We start from the raw sequence: 21177 nt of genomic DNA on the forward strand, positions 1-21177 counted from the left end.
AATTCTACAAAATATTTATTTACCACAGCGCACAATCAGCAAGCAAACACCAAGTTGTATTTACTTTTTAGTGTTTTATTTTCTTAAGCATATAAAACAAATGTCGCTCGAGAAGAAAACAACCGAATTGGATTTTGTGTTGTTGTCGTTTAATGATTAAAAGAGAAACTAACGCATAACCAGCAGCTTTTGGGAATTTTCGGTGCGCGCCACCAGCAACACACACACACCAATCATGATTCCAGCGCGAGCTTTACTTCTTGCCGCTGCCGATCTTGGCCTTGGCGGTACCACGGACCTTCTTCATCCTGTTGCGGCGTTCCTTGCGCTGCTTGCGCGTCTGCTTCTTCTGCTCGAAGAGACCATGACGAGCCAAACGGTATTTGGGCTCGAACTTCTTGGCAAAGTCCAGAGTGTCGTAGATGAGCGCGAAGCCCGTGGAGCGGCCACCGCCAAAGTTTGTGCGGAAACCGAAGGCAAACACAACATCGGGAGTCACCTTGTACATGGCGGCGAGCTTCTCACGAATCTCGGTCTTGTTGACCGACGAGAGTCCGGGATGGAGGACATCGCAGACCATTTGTTTCCTGGCAAGCAGACGGTTGGTCATAAACTTGCGGGTGCGGATTGTGGCAGTTGTACCAGTGGACATCTTGACGGAGCTGAAAGAACGACACAGCAAGCAAATTAGACAAACTGTTGATTGATAATTTTACACACAAATTCTCATGTTGTCACAGTTTACAGGCTGGATGATTTTGTTGTTTTTGTTTTCAACATAACCTCAATGCGAGGGGCAGCTCCAGTGAGCAATTTGAGACTCCACGTGTGACACGCTGCGCTTGCCACTTGGTATTACACGTTTCAGGCGGCTTGCATTCATAGTTAGCTGGCCTCACTCATTAGCTGCACACTTGAAATACATTTTGGTTTAGATTTATACAATTATTACCTTTTAAAACACTCGTAAAGGTTTTAAACACGTCTGCTGTGCGAACGCGATTCTTTAGAAAGGAAGATGGCCACCGTCGATTGCTAAAAATTTGGCAGCACTTTTTTCCCAGAGTTGTATTGCCTGAATTATTATCGCTGCTAATGCAACCCTGTCAATGGCGCGCATTCAAAATTTGATATAGCGACATAAGAGGAAATTAAATAGCTAACTTTGATGCTTTATTAGTTCACTTTGGCTTTAATGAATTTTAAACTAATCTCTAATTTATCTTGGCATTTTTGGTGTCATTGCGTTTTCTTTGCAATGCATATACGACTCCAAAGTAAGTGGCAACCAAAAGTGCGCAAAAGACAACCGCCAAACCAAAATAAAATACAAACAAATCAAAGAGATGCAAATGATTCGAGGAAATATCGATGCCACGTGTTCTAATTGCCGCGCCGCCCTTGTGCCGCACCACATAGTTCACCCAGAACATGGCGTTGGCCAATGCGCCAAATGGTCTGTCTCGGAACTCGCTGGAAACGTCCCGAATGGTCAACTGATACGTCTCCAGTGTGGTGAGCTCATCCAGTGCCCAGTTCAGCGATGCCTTACTGAAATTGCTCTGATCCAGCTGAAGGGCAACTCCAAGGTTCACAGCCAGCTGCATGTTCTTGCGTTCGTTTTGGAAGATGGGCAATCCCAGCATGGGCACATTTCGCATAATGCCCTCCTGCACACTTAGCAGATCCCCGTTCATGATGAAGGCACGAATGCCCGGATGCGCCAGAATATCAATCTGTGGCACTGCATGTTGTATCATGACATTCTTAGGCTGGCCCTCCAGTTTCGTCACATCGTGGCACGTCCAGATTACTCGCTCCTTGCGCGCGCCCAGAAACTCAAAGATCGTCTGCAGTTTTTGCGGGGGCAACTGGCCGCAAAGCTGTTCGTTTCCCAGCTGCATGTAAATGACGCCAGTGCGAGATTCCTCCACATATCGCTTGATATGCCATGGCAGATCGCGGGGAGCACGGATGTGAAGACCGCCAGCGGGAACAATCTGCTGTACCAGTGGACGCGGAGTCCACAGGGGCACGTGATTATTGAGCAAGAGCAGCGCCAAATGATTAGCCTGCAATTCGTGCACAGTGGTCGCAACTGCAAAATCAAATTAAAATTTGGTAATTTCAGTTATTTAAATTGAGTAAAACCGATAGGCAGATGATTAAATCGATATAGATTCGTTGCAGAGTTGCCACCTCTTGTGAAAACACCTTTGCCATTCACAGAGAAATGCCGCCAACGGCAAAAAGGTAAAAACTCACTTTTAAAATGTTTGCGAATCAATTCATCCTGTGCCGCATGGTGCTCCTTCCGAAACTGTTTGCGTCGTGACATACACTCACGTATGCCACTCAAGCGCGTTAAGAAACCAAGCTCCGGCGTGTAATCCTCAAAGTTGATGGGCGAGCAGGCGACGGGCACCAGCGACTCCTGAACATCATCCATATAATTGCCAAAATCCGTGCTAACAATGCCAATGGTTGGCTTGTTGTGCTTGTAGCCTAGCGCCAGCAGCGCCTCCGTGTAGAAGTAGTCCACAATTATGACATCGAAATCGAATTCAGCGCTGGTCAACTGCAGGAGTGTCTGTACCACTGGCTGTGTCAAAAAGTGATCCAATGCCCGAGCACCAACCAAGGCCAAGGAGCTGCGCAGCCTGCTGTCCGTCAAGCGGCTTAGATCCTCCAGGCTGCCACCAGCTGCACCATGTTTCTGCACTGCAGTAAGTTGTGGCAAACAAGTTGTAGTTGATTATAATTTGCTTCATCATTATCATCATCTCTCACTTACAGTTGCTCCAAAAGTCATATTCGGGCTCCACAAGCGTCTCCGTAACACGCTCGAAACGTTCTCCGAGTCCATGGCTGCCGTATACGGTTACCTAGCATGGAATCGTCATTATTGTGCATCTTGGCGAGTGCTATAAATACTCACATTGTGTTCCCTGCCCGCCAGCTCGGTGACCACAGTGCGCATCACATTGAAATGACTCTCGCTGGCATGTGGAAAGATGACAAGGATTTTGGCAGCGCGACAAGCGCCACTGCCCATCAGCAGGATGAGGAAACATAGCGCAAGGTGTTTCTAAATAAGACATATTATTATAAATATATTGTATTAAATAGAGCGTATTCATTGGTACACATCAGCAGCGACTTCCTCTTATCAATAAAGTATTTATAAGCCGCTTGATCTCCATGATCCCCATTCGAAAATTTCCACTTACCATTTTGAGAGCAGATAAAGTTGATACCTTTAGCAGCTAATATTTCAATATCAAAATGCAGCAGCAAAATTGAAATGTTTTTCCGCCTTTGGTTGCTGCTCTCCAAGCGCCTTGTCTCGCAGCACTGACTGCCTATGAGCAGTAAAACAAAAAAACATAATCTTTGAAATGCGATGGCGTCCAGAAATTCTGTGTTCTGTGGTTATTCCATGTATGTATGTGTGTATGTGCATATGAGTAGCTGATTGTCTGTCTGTGTGGAAAACATATGTGGCACATGAGATTGTTGCCGACATAAACAATACACAATCTATACCACAGAGAGATGTACATGTGTGTGTGTGTGTGTGTGTGTGTGTGAGGGGTACAATTGCACTGACACAGGCAATTTTGTAATGCTTCCACTCGCAGATCCTCTCTCGTTTTTAATTGGCTCTCGGCTTGCTCAGTTGCAAGTTGTGTATGTGTGGCAGGGGTTAAAGAAGGCCTGTTCACACACAGAAATGCATACACACATATTGCACTACAGGAAAATTTCTGGAAATATTAGCAGTATGCCATAATACTATAATTACTTTGCGTGCTTTAAAACATTTTTCATAGTTTATTGCTGTTGCTTTTGAAACTATTAAAGCATCACAATTTGCTTTCACAAAATGGTTTCAGTGCCTTTACCCCGCTTAAGGGTTAATAAAAAATAAAATATACATGTTTTCTTATTAGAATGCTATGTCATATAAGAATAATGAATTCTTAAAAGTTCTCAATGTTATCTTTATAAAATCAAGGCTGTTGTACAAATTAAGCAGCTAAAATTGGCATTGACAACAAATAAAGAGAAGAAATAAATATGTGCACAAGTAATTGTCGAATCGCTGCTAAAATAAAGAACGTGACACGAATTTATGAAAGCGACAGACAAACAACAGAGACAACTGTGTCAGCTTTTTTTAATCATAAATAAAGCTCAGCTAGAATCAGTGCATCAAAGCAAAAAAGAAAGGGGAAAACAAAAGGCATACACAATTATACATGGAAGCTGTTGACGTTTGGGAAAACCGGTTCGCTTTTAAGGGAGACAGCAGAAGTGCAAAGATAATACAAAATACAGAAACAACAGAAATACACACCCACACACGCATAGACACACACATACAGTTATATGTGTATATATATATATATATATACCAAAACCAGTTCAATGAACCGCAGCACCAACAACAAAACTGAGAACCCAAAAACTAAAACACAACAAAGAATATTTTTTCTTTTCCCATTTTTTCTTTTGTTTTATCACATAGTTTATTATATTGAATTTCTAGACGTTACAATTTGAGAATAATTGAGCAGTATATTGGCTTGCTTAGACGATAAAATGGATTACAAATTTAAACTTATGTTTCAATTAGATTTAAATGCAAACTCAACGTGAGAGTTGAGAAAAATCGATTGCTGGCCACACAAAATGGTTCGATGTACTCTAGATTCTAGTCTTTTATGATAGTATTTAATTCCATTGATTATGTTTAAAAAGACGCGATTAAAATTTGCAAAATGCAAAAGCTAATTAGTTATTAGTTATGCCTCCCTGACTGCCGCCTTCTGGTTGAATTTCCATCTTATTCGGTGGCATCTGTCTTGGAAACGGCAAAGGGCTCGGCGACGGCGATGGTGCCGGAGTTGGCAATCACCACATCCTTGACGGGACGATCCCGGCCATCGGTGGCGCCCGACTCGATTTTGCGCACCACATCCATGCCGGAGAGGATTTTGCCGAAGACAACGTGACGACCATCCAGCCAGCTGGTCTGCTTGGTGGTAATGAAGAACTGTGAGCCATTGGTGTCCTTGCCAGCATTGGCCATGCTCAGCCAGCCGGCGCCATAATGCTTCAGCTTGAAGTTCTCATCCTCGAAGCGTTCGCCGTAAATGGAGCGTCCGCCAGTGCCGTCACCCTTGGTGAAATCGCCACCCTGGATCATAAAGTCCTTGATAATGCGATGGAACTTGCTGCCCTTGTAGCTATTTTTACATAGGTGTAAATAAACAGAGTAGAATTAACAATTGTCAAATTAGATTCAAATCAGACGTAAACATATCAATTTGTCACACAATATTTCTGCTCGTTGCTCGTCGCTTTGTTAACTAATTCTCACTTAAACGCCACGTAATTGATAGCAACTACTCCGGCTCTAACCTATAAATGTCTACGTGTATGTTGTAGCTGAGTGTGTGTGTAGGCCAATTAACGGTGAATAAGGGTTATTAACACTTACCCCTCGCCCTGTGGTTTCTCAGCCAATTCCTTGAAGTTCCTCACAGTCTTCTCCACGGTTTTACCAAACAAACCGATCTCAATGCGACCAGCAGGCTCACCGCCAATGGTGATGTCAAAGAAAACCTACGCAGAGATTTTAAAAAAACACACGTATCAAAATATATACTTTGTCAAAAAGAACAGCGCAAATGATTTATCTATGTTGGTATTTGTGTATATACACTAAAATGACGCAGGCACAGACACAATCACACGTATACATGCATGCATGTATGCATGCGAATGTGTGTATATGTTTTGTGGGGATGTTGCTTACCTTGTCGGTCACTTTGGGTCCTTTGCTTTCATCAGCAACCACAATGCCGGCCGCAATGGCGACTAGGCACAAAGCCAGTTGAAACTTCATTTTGTTTGACTCTTTCAACAATAATTGCACCCGCTACTACAACTGCACTGCTCGACAGCGAGAAATAGAATGGGAGACGCCGACATGATAGTCTGCTTCTTTTTTTTCCTTGATGGCTCAAACTATCGATGTTGATATATCGAAACTATTGTTGTGCAACATTGTAAATAAATTCACAGTGCTGTAAAAGTACATAGCATTTTCGATATCATTACATTAAATATCGATGACAAGTGCGCGAGACTTATTTGTTATTTGAAACTTATTTGAAGATTAGATTAGTGACTATTGCTTTATAAAATTATTCTTTTTGTCTGATAGTAACATCGTAAACAAAATATTTTATTTAATACGCACGAAATAATCTTATCGTGAGATAACAATTATTTTGAATTTGTATTTTGCTTATTGTAAACAATAATCAATTCTAAATTTGAGATTTTGATTAGAAATTCATATTTATATTCGAACAAGTACCTCAAAAGCACACCGAAATTGTGTGTTTTTATGCAGGACTCTTAAATGAAAACCCCTGGCACTGAGTATTAATATATTTTTGTATACAGTTGTACATTAACTTTTTAATATATATGCATGAGTATTTCTATACGATTATTTGTAAACAGATTCTGCAGTTTATTTAATTAATAGAGGTTAACGTATAGAGAAATACATATCCGATCTATAATCTTCAAAATGCTGGAATTGAGTATGAATTGTTGAGTATGCAGGTGGTATATCTATAGGTATGAATTTTAAAGTCGAGCACTATATAGCTGGTAATACATAACTAGCACAATAAATTAGAAATGAGCTTCAGCAAATTGTAAGACCTATCACATAGAGATAAACACTACGACTAAAGCTATTTACAAAAAGTACAATCCTATTGTAGTAAATGTAAGCTACACAAATATATATTTAATATCAGCTTAATTGTACGTAAAATTGCAAATCAGGATCAGCTCTTAACATAAAAAAAATTAGGAAAAATATATATATGCATATGTATATAAATATAAATATATATATGTATATATTTATTTATTTGTTGTGCGAAATAATTGTATCTGCTACAACTACATACAATCAATATATAAATATATATATTTGTGTATATATATATATATCTATATATGTATTATATGTCACTATAGATTAAAGAACGATTCGAAACGAACTCGTGAACAGCCAAATTTGGATTTGCATTGCAGTGAGCAATAATTCAATTTGCGGAAGCGCGTTTTTAAAAAGCGTTCTCCTATCAGATGTGCGACTTCAATCACTGCTGTTGATCAGAGATTCCTGCTGCTCATCATCGGTGACTCTACAGATATTAAATGATTATAAGTATTTACGTAATGATGAGAGTATGTGATATAAGTTACCTCACAATGCTTGGCTTATGGCAGCCACAGACTTTTCTGTAAACCACTTTGAAGAGCTTCATAAGCGGATCTGAATCATCATTGCGCAAAAGCAGCACAACCAGCAACAATGACACGATTAATGCCATGGAACCCATTCCATACATGGGTGTATACGGCTTGTGCTTGAGCAGCACATCGAAGGCAATCGTCAGCGGTATCTGCAGCGACAGACTCAGCGTGCCAATCATCGAGGAGGTGAGGAAACAGCCCCACAGCCACAGAGCCACGGCCAGCACGGTACAAATGAAGCCATTCAAAAAGAGCAGCCCAAACTGACCCTGGCTGGGCAACTCAAACGTTTCGATCCTAGTGAAATGTAGTATAAAGAATATGGGCCACAACAGCAACAGATTCCAGAGACCAACAAAGCCTTCAAGAATTATAAACGCGTTATAATAAAGATATACAGACAAAAGATTAGATATACTTACCTAAGAAGAGTGGAATGTCGACTTTCTCCTCGGTGTCGCTTTTTCGCTTAACAAACACCAAATACGAGGCATAGAAGAAGGCGCTGAATAAGGCCAAAAGCACGCCACGCGTCATCTTGGAATCATGCAAATCACTTATAGACATTACCACAACGCCGCCAATGCTCATGGTGACAGCGATAACTTTCGTTATGGTGAACTTGTCGCCCATGGCAGATGGAAACATGGCAGCCAACAAAAGCGTAAATACTGTGCCTGCAGTTGATCTGTGAAATTCGCATCGTTTAATTTGTATATTTTATATTCATCAAGATTATGAGGAGACTTACCTGATGAGCGTTATCATCGGCTCCTCGTCCATGTCCAGCGCCAAGTGCGAAAAGTAATTGGCCGCTAGCCAAAGCAAACAAAAGAGCAGCGCCGTTTTGGCCGTCTTGTGATGCGTCTTTTGGCGCCTAATCCGCATGCTGGCTGCATAGGAGAGGCGTGCCATCAGCGCATCTGTCGCCTCATGTGCCGACATCTCGCGCACCTCGGCCATCTTGCAGAAGCGCACGCTGCGCACACTCGAATCATCGCTTTCCGCGCCGGATAATACGCCGGGTATGCTGCCCGGATTGGCCACGCGTATGGGCACAAAGGTGGAGTCACTCTGCAACACCAAAAAGGTTCATCAATCATCATTTCAACTATTGTGTAGGCAGAGACTCACCAGGGCAGCTTGATTCGTGTAATAGTTCTCCTCATCAGCATGCTGTTCCATCATCTAAAAGTCAGAGAGTGTATATATATATATATAAGTCATGTCGGAGAATCTTTATATTTGAGATTATACAAACCGCATAGTTGCCATTTTGACGATCGCAGGACTCTTTCCACGGCGCTATAATGCCAATAATAAGCAAATAGATGCTAAACATGGATGTCTTGAAGTATGTGTAAAAGAAGGGCTTGTCATATCGGTCATCCTCATAGATGAACTGTTGCCAATTGGAGAGCGAAATGAGCATAGTTAAAATACTGACATCATATCAGTTGAATTTCAACTTACCTTGATCAGTTCGCTGGAGGAGACCCAGAGCAGGTTGACTAGCAACAATATGGCCAGGCCCAGCAGCAGCTTCTGTGTGCGCCCAAGCATGGTCTATTGTTTATAAACACTCTTTCCTCGACTTGCTTAAATCTTTTTTATAATCTTTCTCTTTTATTTCTCAGTCTGGTGCGTTTTAATATTATTTACGCTTGTGCCGCCAACTTTTCTGTATCATTTTTGACACGGCGTCGTCCGTTTTTTCGTATGGGTTTTTCTAATTGGGGGGCGCAAGCAGGCGCTTAGATAAAAGTGTCGCGGGCTGTGTTCATTGCTGTAAAATGTCAAAGGTCAGCAGCAAATTAAATTGCATTGCTCGCTTCTATTGATTTTTGTTGTTCATTTTTTGAGTCTTTGTTAAACGCCAACAAATTTAATTGTACGATCTTGATTTGCTTATTGTGCCACAATTTGATTAACAGGCCAATCAGCCAATTAGCATCTGGTCAAGAGGCCCATTTAACAACTTCTCAATCAGTGTCTGTTGTGGGCGGGGCGTTGCGGGGTGTTTGTGTGTTTTAATCATTGGCAATAAAACTGAGTGTGTGACCGATAATAAAACACTTGTGGTTTACGCGCAACTGATAACAAGTATGGCCAAGGGCTATATAAAAATGAATTATTTAAATGCGAAACAGCTGTCAAAATTGAGCAGAGAAGCTCAGTTACATTTGATGTGACAGATAAACAACAGCATTTAACACACACGCACAAACAGACAGTACAAAATCAATAAACTGTCAAATGTGGACAGCAACAAGTATTTGTTACGCACCTGAAAACCAAACCATTCAAAAAAGCACATCAAAAGCTGAACATTTCAAATTTATGCAAAATGTATGCTTTTTTTTTAGACTCTTTTTTACCTGGCTATTTTAGCCTTTTTCAAGCTAGTCTTGGCTGCTGCCTCAGCAAGTAGGCGGCTGCTGCTTGCTTTGGATGGTATCTGAGTGTGCTCCTCTATTGTGCTACGGCTAATACCAAATTTGTCTTTGCTCGTTAGTAATTGTTAATAATTAATAGTCCAGGTTTTATGGCGAGTACATAATACTGTTTCAGTTCGATTTGCGTAGCTATAAGCGCAGACACACACACAAAACAAAAAAAAACAATACAGCTGCTTGGCTACCGATAACACTTGCAGCGGTAATCGATTCTCGCAACCCTGTGAGTTCTGTGACTGCCAACTTGTTGTGAAACGGTTACGATAAACATTTGGCTGGCCTACCGCGATGCGTGTGGCGCTAAATTTAAATGTGTGTGTGCGTGTGTGTTGTGTGTTTGTTGTGTGGGAGTGCTTGTCAATCAATTAAATTACCTTGTTTTACGTGTAATGCAATGAAATGTTGACAAATTACTTCTGTACGCGCCCAGTTTAATGCTGAGCCTTTAAGTCGAACGAAATGCAAAAACGTAGCACTGCCTGTAACTGATATCTATATAAAGTTGTTACTTCAGATTTACACCAGAGTCAAAGACAAAGACAAAGACAAAGCTCTCGGCTCTTGCCTCTTGACGCTCGCAAGCAACCAACCACAAACAGACATACAGACAGACAGTTAGACGGGGGAGGCAACCACAAAGCCAAACTCGGCACAGTTTCACTTTCATCACTTCAAACCCGATGAAGCACCTCATTTTATGTGTTATTTATCTACTGATTGGATGATGATAAAACGCCAGCAGACACATCGCGAGGGAAGGTGGGTGGGGGTGGGGGATACGTAAAGTAGCCCCCGTTGTTGTTGCTTTGTTGTTTGGGGCGTACTTTGCCACGTCTATTAAAAGACAACAAAAAATAAGCGTATAAATGCCGCATAAAACAATACAAAGAATAATAGGGTGACATTTTTCATTCCATCTACCCCTCGAGGCACCACAAGCAGACCAGGCCAGGCCAGGCCAGGCCAGGCTAGGCCAGAACCACGCCCGCTATGAGCACAATTTGCCTGTCCCGCACCCCGCGCCACCCCTCAAATTGCCAGGGCAGGCAGCCACTCAGTCGGCGACACCTGTCAAACTGCTTGGCGCGTATGTGCGTAGGCATAAAATAAATAAATAAAAAATCGACAGCACGCAAAAGGAAGGAGCTTCTCCTGCGAGGAGCGAGGAGTGAGCTGTTCCCAAGATGATGATGATGACATATGTACATACACACACACGCACACACACACGCACACACACACACACTCACACGCAGCACGTGGATATGCCTCATACACAGTGGGTGCTGCTGGGGGAAAAAAAAAATAAAATCAACCAAGGAAAATAATATTATGTCGACCCATTGAAACGAGCATGATGTAATTTTCTTTTCCGTTAAGTTTCATTTGCTTTTTCCTACAAAAATGAAAGTAGCCTTCCGTCATTGACAGGATTCGTGGCTGGACGCGGGGAGTCGCAAGTCATGTTTGGGGTGTCCCAGTGCCGGTGGCACGTGTACTCAACTGTAATGAAAATTGCTCTTTAAAGCAAACAGAAAGCGATCAGGTGTGGCATTTCTTGTAATTGCCTCATGACAATTGCTTAGTTAAACGGTTTGTGGAGCGCTTTATTTATTGAGGGCAGTCTTAAGTCGTTTTTAAAAACTTACTTCTTTTTTTTAAACTAAAAAATCTTTAATTTCTTACAAGCTGGCAAAGTTGCAACACATCCAAAAATTACAAATGACGTCGATTACGATTGCTGTAAAATCGCCCAAGGATCGTTTTCTTGCTTTTGCCCTTAAGCCTCTCTCACTCTCTCTCTATCTCTGTCTCTCTGTCTCCTCTCCACAAGCAGTAATCAAAACGGTTAAGCGGTGCCATTAAACCGGTTATCAGTGCACTGTTTAATTGCCAGTCACTCCATTTCTCTGACAATCTGGCAATCTGGCAATTAATGCGTTTAAAGTTGCGCCCAAGGCCACAAATACGTATGTGTGTGTGTGTCTATATATATGTAATATATACATATATACATGTATATAAAAGAAACACACTCAAACACACAAAATGACATAATTTGTGATTCAATTATGTTGAAGTTTTGGCCGCATATTACATAAGCAGATTACAGCGCTGATAACAAAGCATTAAACTCATTAGGCGCAACGCACTCAAACAAATGCCATACATACATAAATATATATATACATATATCTGTGTATGTGCTTATGTGTGTGTGTGTGTGTTTGGGCACAGGAAGAGAGGAAGCGAGGAAGAGGTCATGTCAGGCCGTGCCCATTAAATGAACTTATCAATACAGCACAACACAACACACCAAACAAATGCGATCCACCAAAACGCTCCACACCCTAATAAAAAGTCCTTTAAAAAAAAAGAAGAAAACAAAAACCGAACACAAGAGGAGCAAGTAAAATTCGACAATAAAGGCAAACAGAACATAAATTGAAGCAAGCCGCGCCAAATATCAACAACACACAACGCTTATCCAGTCAAAGCGACAAATACATACAGACACACACACATATACATGTACACACTGTACATAAAATACTATATCGCATATCAAGGAAAATCACAACGAATGACCGCCAAAAATTAAATGTCCCCAGCGGACACAGCCAACAACAAAAGCAAGCGAAAAGAAAGCAGAAAAAAAAATGGAAAGGAAAAGCAAGCAAAAAAGGGGAATGGTTGAGGGGGGTGCATTTTGGTTTTTTGTGTGAATGGCTGTGAGAGTGACTGACAGCGCTAAGCCAAGAAGAAGGAGACGCGGCAAGCGGAGAAAGAGAACAGCGATGAGAATGAGAATGAGCGAGAGCGAAATGAAAAATAATTGACTTTTATGGCATAGCGCATATTCGGTCTTTAACATAATATTTGTCATAAAAGTGGGCGCTGTCGGCAGCTGAGGTTGCACAGAGAGCAGCAGCAGGAAGAGAGAACGAGAGGGAGGGAGAGGGAAAGCGAGAGAGAGGGTAACATTGTCATAAAAAAAATTTTGCTAAATGTTGTCGCCGGCACAGAGCAAAAGCTTCCGCCAAAAGCGACAAGAATGGATGAAAAAAAGTTCATGCAGTTCACAAATTTTACACACACACACACATACACAGAAAGAGAGGATGTACGTTAGTGTGTCTGTGGGTGGAGGAGTGGGGGGTGGTGGTGAGCGAGGGTATCCGGGGCAGCACACACATTTCCGGTTAAAATAATAATGTGGGCCCCCTAACAAAAGCAATAATTATGGCAAACGAGTTTGCCACGCCTAAAGCCTTACGCCCTTTTTTGTGGCACCCGTTTGCCAGCTTCTGACATGAGCCTTAACCTACAAAGATGTCCTCCACACACACACACACACACATACATATAGTTAGAGAGACATCGGCACGCTGTCCATATACAAGCAACAAAGCAATCGAAACTGCCACCCAATCCCAACCCTCCCCAACCCATCCTCTTCCCCACCTGACTTACTTCCCAGCAGAAGCGACCATTGTTGGCCAGCCATTCAGCTACCAAGTGTGTGTGCTGGTGTGCATGTCTTTGTGTGTGTGTGTGTGTGTGTGTGTGTGTGAAGGTGTGTGTTTTGCTGTGTGTATTGGCAGGAAATTTCGTTTTATGCGCGAGACAAATCGCACCTTATTATGTGCGCGCATGTATGTGTGTGTGTGTTGTGTGTGTGAGTGCTGTGTGTGTGTGCTGTGGGTGTTGTGTGCGTTTCGACTTTTCGCCGCGCCATTATCCACACTCGTGCAGGCCAAGCTATATCTATGGCTTTATCACCCAACTCACAGACACACACACACACACACAGATAAATTTACATTTTACGTGCAGCAGCACACACATATGTGTGTATGCTTGTGTGTTTAGGTGTGTGTGTGTGTGTGTTGCCAACGAATGCGCTATGTTGTTAAGAATAAAGTCGCTGCATACTTTTTAGCCAAACTAAATCAGGCAAATACCAAAGCAAGCAAACGTGGCTAACACACACACACATATATATATATAAATATATATCCTGAAAATAACTTAATTTATTGCTGTGCAGGTATGACAAGATCTAAACTTCATCTCCGTTCTCTTTGGCTTTCTTTTTTACATTTATTTCTTAGTTTTTTAGTCTACTATCACTGAGTTAAACATATGCCAAAGTCAGATCCGACTAGGGCAATTTAATGCATAGTTATTCTTATAAAATTTGAATTTAGAAAAAAAGAACATTGCTGATGTGGAAAGTAAAGCTTGTCTGGCTTGAAACCAAGTTCCAGCTGTTCTTCACTTGACCAGAATAGACTTCCAATTTTACGACATAATAAAAGATTCGAACTTTACACCTTGTTCGAACTTTTACACCTTGACTCCTAGAAACTAAACATTAGAAACTGAACTTTTGCGTCAGAAAGTATGCCACGAAAATGTGACTTAAAAAGCAAAAGTTGTGGTTCCCAATTTTTACTTTTAAAACTTGTATGAAATATGTATCAGTTTCAATAGATCCTCAAATATTGAAGGGCCTAATTTTGTATACCTCAATTTGGCTTTGTTTTATACAAGGCAAGCATTTCTGGGGAAGATCAGCTGCCTGCAATAAATTCGCTGCTCAACCTCATCATTATTATGTTGAGCGTCTTCTGTTGGACTGCGACAGAGGTTAAAATAGCTAGCCATGTTTGTATAGCGAACGGCAGCAGCAATATTTGTGGGTCAATGCATAGAGCCGCAAACTGTTTCCCCGCAGTCCACATTTACTTTGTGTACGCAGCGTCATCATCGATAAATGCTGAGCATTAGTTTAGTTTTCTGGCTTGAGCCTTCCAGCAGCGTAGCAGCAGCAGCGTAGCAGCAGCAGCAGCCGCAGCAGCAGCAGCAGCATTCCAAGAGCTTTAATTCCACCTACAGACAGCGTCGCTGCTAAGGCGACGCCCGCGAGAGCGACAGAACGACGGTCTGCCTGCCCAGCGGCAGATGTTGATTCCCTTTTGGGGGCCACCCAACATATCATTCTCTCTCTCTCTCTCTTTCTCTCGCTCTCTCTCACACACACTCTCCCTCTCTAGCTAGCTGCTCTCCACTGATTCTTACGTTTCGTTTTGGGTGATTTTTTTTTGTTACTAGCAGCTTTGAACCCAAAACACAGAGAGCGGCATTGTTTGCTTTGCTTTTGGGTCTCCCTTTGCAGGTCCCTTTTGTCTATGTGCTTCGCATCTGTGCATCCGCCTGCCGCGTGACTTGCCAGCGAGTGTTGTTCTGAGAGTGCGAGTGAGTGAGCATGAGCATCTGTCTGTGAGTGCACGTATGTGTGTGTGTGTGTGTGTGTGCTGTGCTGTGCGTGTGTCTGAGCGCCACATTAACGTTATTTGTGCGCGAAATTTCATTCACAAAACTTGCGTTGCCTTTGCCTGCCTCTTTTTTTTTCTTTTTTTTTTTTTTTTTCCTAGGTGCTGTTTGTTGTTGTTGTTGCTGTTGTGTTACTGTGCGTGCAAAAAGAGCAGAAATCTTTGCTCGTCCGCCCGCCTGCCTGCCTGCCACTTGGCTGTCAGCAAAACTGCGCAAAATCCTTGCCGCTTCCTTTCGTTGCCCAGTTTCGTGTCAGCAGCAGCAGCAGCGTCGGCGGCGTCCTTGTAACGCTTATCTACCAAGAACGTCTGTGCGCCAAGGTAGACATTGATTTCGATTACGATTACGATTACGATAACCGATTGACATGTTCAACTTGCCAAACTGCTTGCTGTCAATTGTTATGATGCTGCCGCTGCCGTTGCCGCTGCTGCTGCCTGAGTCTGCTTTTGACATTTTGCTTTTGTGCGGCCTTCGCATTCGTTATTGCCGTTATTTATGCACAGTGCGCTGATCAATGCAAACAATGCAGGCCATTTGCATTTGCAAATGTATATTAAAGAAAAAGTATGTAAGCAACTGCCAAAGCGTTGGATGGAGCAACAATTAGCTGCTGGTAATTGACATTTGCCAAAGGCACTTGACATTTGCAAAAGCTTATGATCTGCATACAGAGCTTAACCACGAACTTACTGGCAGAAGTACTCTTCAACTGCTAATAGAATTTCTCAGAATTGAGCTGCCATCCTCTGTTATTGCTGTTATTGTAGCTGTTAGCAGTAGTAGGATTGTTATTTGTGCTGCCATTTTTGGTTTTGTTTTCCATTTTCTCTCACGCACACACACACACACACATTCTCTCACTAACTGGCTCGCCGCTCTTCGCACAATTTCTTCTTCAGGGTTATTTTGTTTCTTATCAATTTCTGCACACATACATTTAAGGGTGTGCGTGCGTATGTGTGTGTGTGCCCGCATAAGTTTGACACATTCATATCCATTCATTGTGCGTGTGCGTGTGCGTGTGTGTGTCTTCTTTGACGCTGGCCAAGCAGCTCTGCCAGTTGCTCATCCTCTGCCACTGTCTCTGCCGCTGCCTCTGCCACTGCCAAGGAGCATATCTTGGCACTTTCACTCTCCTTGCTGATGATGTCCTTGCCTGGTTGCGTGGTTCGTCGGTTTGTTGGTTGCATGTGTCACAGTTATTGATTGGAATGCGCATAAATTGAAGCAAAATGGTTTCCCAGCCAAATTATGTGGGATTCTTTTTTTTTTCTGCTGCGTCCCTTTTTTCCCTTCTTGTATTCTTTTTTTTCTCCTGTTTTTAAGTTTTTCTTCTTCTTTGTTTTGTGTGTGTGTGTGTTTGTGTTGTTTTTTTTTGTTGTTCTCCTTTGCCCTTTGTCTGTCGCCTCGTTCATTTTTACTTTTACTGTTTCTTATCCTTATCAGCATCGGGTGTGGTCAGGACATTGGACATGGGGCTGGGGCTGGGGCTGGGGACGGGGGCTGGTGTTGGTGTCAAGCGAAAATCCACTAGGAACTGGCTTTCGAAAAGAAAATCTCTGTAAATCCCAACGTTCTGAATTCTAATCAGTGCTTTCCATAAAACATAAACTTATTGAAATTAAACCAATTTGTTTGGGCAACGGACGTTGGGATCAGAAAAATTCCCTTTTTATGAATTGGTTTCCCAATATTTATTGCTCTTACAAATATTTTGTAATTTATAAGCATTGGATTGTTGTATTCCTGAGTGTATTACTTTAATTTAATACTTGTGAATTAGATATATGATATTTAAATCTCTTTTGAATATTTTCTTTCTTTTCTTTTGTGGCTCTCTATGTAGCTTAAAATTATAGCATGACTACAGTTTAAAGAAGGCTGGAGAAACTCTATCTAGGTCTGATACAAATAAATAAATATTAAATAAAAACAAATAAATATATAAATATATTTGGAACATATTGAAGTTTGTATCTGCTATTTTGCCCTTCGATTTGGATTTGGCTCATTCGATATGTGGCACAGTTACTTAAGTTAATTAACAAAACTAAATAATTCAAGTGGAATCGCATTCAGCATCGGATTCCGTTTCAGTCTCATCAGTTTTGGGCATCAGCTGTCTGTTATTTGGCTGTTGAAGGTCGTGTGGCCTTGGATTGTTTGTGGCAAGTTCGTTGATATCAGCTGAAACTGTCGTCTGAGTTCCATGGCCGACTTTTCTGCTTGAATCCTGCCGTTAGTTTTCTGCCTAACAACTTTGACAGCTTAAAGTTGCGCTCAAAGTTATGCTACGACATTTTCAATTCGAATTAAAACAAGAGGGAGACAGAGAGAACTGTTATTCTCTCCTCATCGAACGAGCTCATTTGGAACTGTCAACTGCAACGGACTCGCGTTGGCTGCCTGCCTTTTGTAAGCTGCAAAGCAAAACTAAAGCACGTTGAGTGGGATTAAACGACATTATAGGGTATTAGACATTTAGGCCAAGTGAGACAAAACGCCGTAACGAAACGCGCCAAGCATGCAACACACACACAAACACATACGAAGAGACATAAAAGCAAAGAGAAGCAACAGCAAAAGCAGAGGCAAAAGCAAAAGCAAAATACCCAAGTCATAGCACAGAACGTAATCCGAGTCGAGTGTCGAGTTGATTCGATTCGAGTCAAGTGGAGACAGCGCCAACGCACTTTGAGTGAGTTAAGGTTTGGGCATTGTCGCTGCCGCTGGCTCTGTCACTGTCGCTGCTAACGCTGGCTTTGGCGTCGCTGTCATTAGTGATTAAGTGCCCTGCAGCAAGTAATTTTTCTTGCTTCATCTCAACATAGTGACACACACACACACGCACACACACACACACACACGCACGCACGCAACTGTTTAGCTTCAGCTGTTAGTCTGTTCGAAGCTGTTACTTAACAGCACTGGAAACTTTTCATTCGAAACTGTCACACATACCGAGAGAACAAGAGCGAGCGTTACAGCGGGAGAGAGCGAGGGCGAGAGTGAGAGCGAGAGAGTGAGAGAGCGACGTAATCAGCGGCTCTCTCTCGTTCATCTGGATGTCAGCGCTGAGCGTGGCGCCGCCGTTCGTGTTTGCCCCAATGGGCAGCTCGGGACATTGGCATATTCCAGTTAAGCGCCATCTGCAATTTGTGGCACAGTCAGTGCCGTTTGGGGCCATCAGCAAGAAGCAGGATTGTAACGGTATATCCTGCTACGTCGCGCAACTGTTTGTCCACAGAGTCAAGCAGCAAAGAACCAACACAAAAAAAAAAGAAAAAAGCAGGCAAAAAATATACAAAGAAAAAAAAAAGAAACCAAACATAATTATAAAAAGAAAGAAGAAAATTATATGAAATATGTCTTAGCACACAATGTAAATGCAAAAGAAATATAGAAATTAATCGAAATAAATGAAAATAAACCAGCAAGAGGCCAACAAATGTGAAAAGTTGCGAATCGGAAAACGAGCCAACGTCCATTGAGTTATCGCTATCGTTATCGTTATTCTCAAATTGAAAGAAGAAAAAAAAATCATGAGTTATTGCGAATGAAACGCGGTGCCAATTTTACAATTTTTGTTGGTGTTCAACTCAAATAAACAAAAAAAAATCTACGAAACATAACTCTCAAAAAGGCACTGCCTACAACGCCCCCCAAAGCAGCAGCTACCCCCCACCCTCCCGCCACAGGCACAGCCTCCGCCCACGCGGCCGTTACGGCAGTTGATGCTGCGCTCTTGGAAGAAATACCCACACACTCATACGCACAATGAAACACATACCCACAAACACACACACACTCACACACACACACACTCACACACACACACACTCGCGCGAGCAGATACATTGTAATTATGTACACACGGTTGCTTAGGCGTTTGTTATATTAGTTTTCTACGTAACGTAAGAGAGCATTACGTTTACGTATGTTTATGTGTGTGTGCGTGTGTGTGTATTGGCTCGATAGATCGTGATCGATAGAAACGATAATAGTGAGACATCGACTGGTCATCACATAAAGCCTGCAAATGTTGTATGCCAAATGTTATATAATATGTGAAAATCAACTCTTGACACTAGAGCCACAAAAGTGTGGCCACGTTGCATAAACAAAAGCCCTGTAGCAAATTGCAGGAAAATCTACAACGAAAAGTTCGTTTGCGAATAGTTTTTGTGCCATGTTCCGGGCTTATATAAGCAGCCCCCATACAGAATCAGCAGAAACAGCAGAAACCCGAAGTACCACACACACACACACACACACACACAGACGCACAAACGCACAAAAAAAGAGAAAATACATCTACATATACATATGCATATGTATTGGTGTGTATATGTGTGTGTGCGCAGTGTCAACGCAGCAGCAAATAAAACAAAAGTGAAAGTTAACAAATACACACGCACAGTGTGACCAAAAGAGAGCCCATTCAAATTCAGCTTCCCCACTCGACTACTTATGATGATTATTATTATGATAATAATAATAATATTTTTTGTTTGTTGAAAAGCGCAGCGTCTTTTGTCACACGCACGCAGCAAAAAAACAAAAAAAAAACAAAGTACAAATTAAGAGAAAATACAGGCAAAACAAAAAAAGCTAGGTTTCGCCTGAAAGTATGCTGCGCTTATTGTTGGACAATCAGCAGCAGCAGTAGCAGCAGCTAACACCAACACACAGCCATTCAAAAGAAAAAAATCACATGCAGGCGCCGCAGTCGCCGTCGTCTTTAGCTCTGCCATAACATCTAACTACATACATACATACATAAATACGTATACGTATACGTACTTACAGTTACCACCAACACTAGCACGCACAGTGACAAAGAAGACGGCGACTACTTCATGATGCTACAAAAGGCACGCCGAGTGCTTGCCTGGCTGCCCTAAGTAACTACTCACATACACATATATACACACACACACACACACACACATGCACATACTTACATACATAAACAGCGCTGCTGTTCACCACCCACGAGCGACTCGGCCGCTGTTTTGTGTTTGCAGCAATAAAAACAAGAACAACAACAACAACAACAAGCAGCAGGCTGGCTGCTGCGAATTATATAAATTTCTTTGGCCTGTGCGTGTGTCTCTCAATACGTGTAAATGTGTCTATGTGTATGTGTGTGTGTGTGTACTAGGGACGTTTTTTCGGCGTTCTTCTTTGTGCGGTGGCTGCTGCTGCTGCGGCTGCTTCGTTTGACTTCGTGCTCGTCATGTGCTGCTTCCATTCTACATTCGCCCTCACTCTCTCCCTCTCTCTCTCTCTCGCTCTATCTCTTTTTCACGCTCTTCATCCTGCGTTCGTCTCTCGCTCACACTTTCGCTTATTGGCTCGCTTAAAGCTCGCTGCTGTGTCACTTGCACACATTGCTTCTGTTTCTTTGCGTGGACAAATGCAAAGCAGCAGACAATGCAAAATGCAAATGCAAATGCAAATGCAAAATGCTTAGTTGTTGTCATAAATTTCAGTCATCTAAATTGCGTTTTGTAAGCTGTACAAAGCGTATAACGCATGTAACGGCATTTCAAATGCAAATCAAATGCAGACCATTGCTGTAGGTTGCCAAAAAAAAGTAAAAAAAAAACGAAAAAAAAGAGAGCGCGCAGCTGAGTTTGGAGCGTGGGCGCACAAAATTGTACGTTGCGTTGGCGTTTTTGTCAGAGAGATAGATAGAGAGAGCGGGAGAGAGAGAGCGTCAGAGAGTGAATTGTGGAAGTGAATATGGGAGAAACGAAGAGAGCGCGTTAAAACCGAAAATCTCGTTTCGAAAAGCGCAAAGCGCTGCGGCAACCTTAACAGTCTTTTGTTTTTCAAAATTACAATTAAAAAATAAAAAGTAAAATTCAAAGCACAATTAAGCAATTAATAATAATTAATAATGAATTATGAATTATGAATGAATAATAATAATTATAATAATAATAATACTTACAGTCCAGCCAAAATTTGCTGCTATGTGACCTTCGCGTGAGGCTGTAAGTCCAAAAAGAATGCAACA

The 21177-nt window shown here is 42.0% G+C and overlaps 4 protein-coding genes across 6 annotated transcripts; all 4 read right to left on the minus strand.

Annotated features, from left to right (window-relative positions):
* Positions 1-127: 127 nt before the first annotated feature.
* On the minus strand, positions 128-1026 carry LOC6559079 (40S ribosomal protein S24). Its single transcript, XM_001986756.3, has 2 exons — positions 953-1026; positions 128-662 (listed from the first exon to the last, which is right to left on the minus strand). Exon 2 carries the CDS (start codon positions 650-652, stop codon positions 254-256), a length of 399 nt encoding a protein of 132 aa, XP_001986792.1. The 5' UTR covers positions 653-662; positions 953-1026; the 3' UTR covers positions 128-253.
* A 125-nt stretch (positions 1027-1151) lies between these two features.
* LOC6561126 (UDP-glycosyltransferase UGT4) lies at positions 1152-3368 on the minus strand. Its single transcript, XM_001986757.2, has 5 exons — positions 3231-3368; positions 2939-3088; positions 2795-2885; positions 2266-2721; positions 1152-2098 (listed from the first exon to the last, which is right to left on the minus strand). The coding sequence occupies exons 1-5, from the start codon at positions 3231-3233 to the stop codon at positions 1215-1217; spliced, it is 1584 nt and encodes a 527-aa protein (XP_001986793.2). The 5' UTR covers positions 3234-3368; the 3' UTR covers positions 1152-1214.
* A 1193-nt stretch (positions 3369-4561) lies between these two features.
* Positions 4562-5981, minus strand: LOC6561127 (peptidyl-prolyl cis-trans isomerase 5). Its single transcript, XM_001986758.2, has 3 exons — positions 5825-5981; positions 5507-5631; positions 4562-5252 (listed from the first exon to the last, which is right to left on the minus strand). Exons 1-3 carry the CDS (start codon positions 5912-5914, stop codon positions 4850-4852), a joined length of 618 nt encoding a protein of 205 aa, XP_001986794.1. The 5' UTR covers positions 5915-5981; the 3' UTR covers positions 4562-4849.
* Positions 5982-6240: 259 nt separating this feature from the next.
* Positions 6241-9954, minus strand: LOC6561282 (solute carrier family 35 member F5). 3 transcript variants are annotated; one of them, XM_032735135.1, is made up of 8 exons: positions 9732-9954; positions 8827-9139; positions 8615-8755; positions 8488-8541; positions 8105-8427; positions 7776-8041; positions 7303-7714; positions 6241-7241 (listed from the first exon to the last, which is right to left on the minus strand). In XM_032735135.1, the coding sequence occupies exons 2-8, from the start codon at positions 8914-8916 to the stop codon at positions 7193-7195; spliced, it is 1335 nt and encodes a 444-aa protein (XP_032591026.1). In that variant the 5' UTR covers positions 8917-9139; positions 9732-9954; the 3' UTR covers positions 6241-7192. The 3 variants fall into 3 exon arrangements, with proteins under 3 accessions (XP_032591026.1, XP_032591027.1, XP_001986795.1); XM_032735136.1 differs by lacking the exon at positions 9732-9954 and adding an exon at positions 9641-9698; XM_001986759.2 differs by lacking the exon at positions 9732-9954 and having other exon boundaries at positions 8827-9469.
* Between the last annotated feature and the right edge of the window lie 11223 nt (positions 9955-21177).

This window comes from Drosophila grimshawi, unplaced genomic scaffold, assembly GCF_018153295.1.
Source record: "Drosophila grimshawi isolate 15287-2541.00 unplaced genomic scaffold, ASM1815329v1 contig_1367, whole genome shotgun sequence".
NCBI lineage: Eukaryota > Metazoa > Arthropoda > Insecta > Diptera > Drosophilidae > Drosophila > Drosophila grimshawi.

Bases quoted from the DNA above. Each gene is read 5' to 3' on its own strand.
- LOC6561126 (XM_001986757.2), bottom strand. The intron at 2,886-2,938 runs GTGAGTATTTAT...ATTCCATGCTAG, and splicing joins TGGCGGGCAGGGAACACAAT to GTAACCGTATACGGCAGCCA. The intron at 2,099-2,265 runs GTGAGTTTTTAC...TTGATTTTGCAG, and splicing joins GATTCGCAAACATTTTAAAA to TTGCGACCACTGTGCACGAA.
- LOC6561127 (XM_001986758.2), bottom strand. From the start codon at position 5,914: ATGAAGTTTCAACTGGCTTTGTGCCTAGTCGCCATTGCGGCCGGCATT. The intron at 5,632-5,824 runs GTAAGCAACATC...ATCTCTGCGTAG, and splicing joins GACCCAAAGTGACCGACAAG to GTTTTCTTTGACATCACCAT. The intron at 5,253-5,506 runs GTAAGTGTTAAT...ATGTAAAAATAG, and splicing joins GAGAAACCACAGGGCGAGGG to CTACAAGGGCAGCAAGTTCC.
- LOC6561282 (XM_032735135.1), bottom strand. From the start codon at position 8,916: ATGCTTGGGCGCACACAGAAGCTGCTGCTGGGCCTGGCCATATTGTTG. The intron at 8,756-8,826 runs GTAAGTTGAAAT...AATTGGCAACAG, and splicing joins CCTCCAGCGAACTGATCAAG to TTCATCTATGAGGATGACCG. The intron at 8,042-8,104 runs GTAAGTCTCCTC...CGAATTTCACAG, and splicing joins CCGATGATAACGCTCATCAG to ATCAACTGCAGGCACAGTAT.
- LOC6559079 (XM_001986756.3), bottom strand. From the start codon at position 652: ATGTCCACTGGTACAACTGCCACAATCCGCACCCGCAAGTTTATGACC.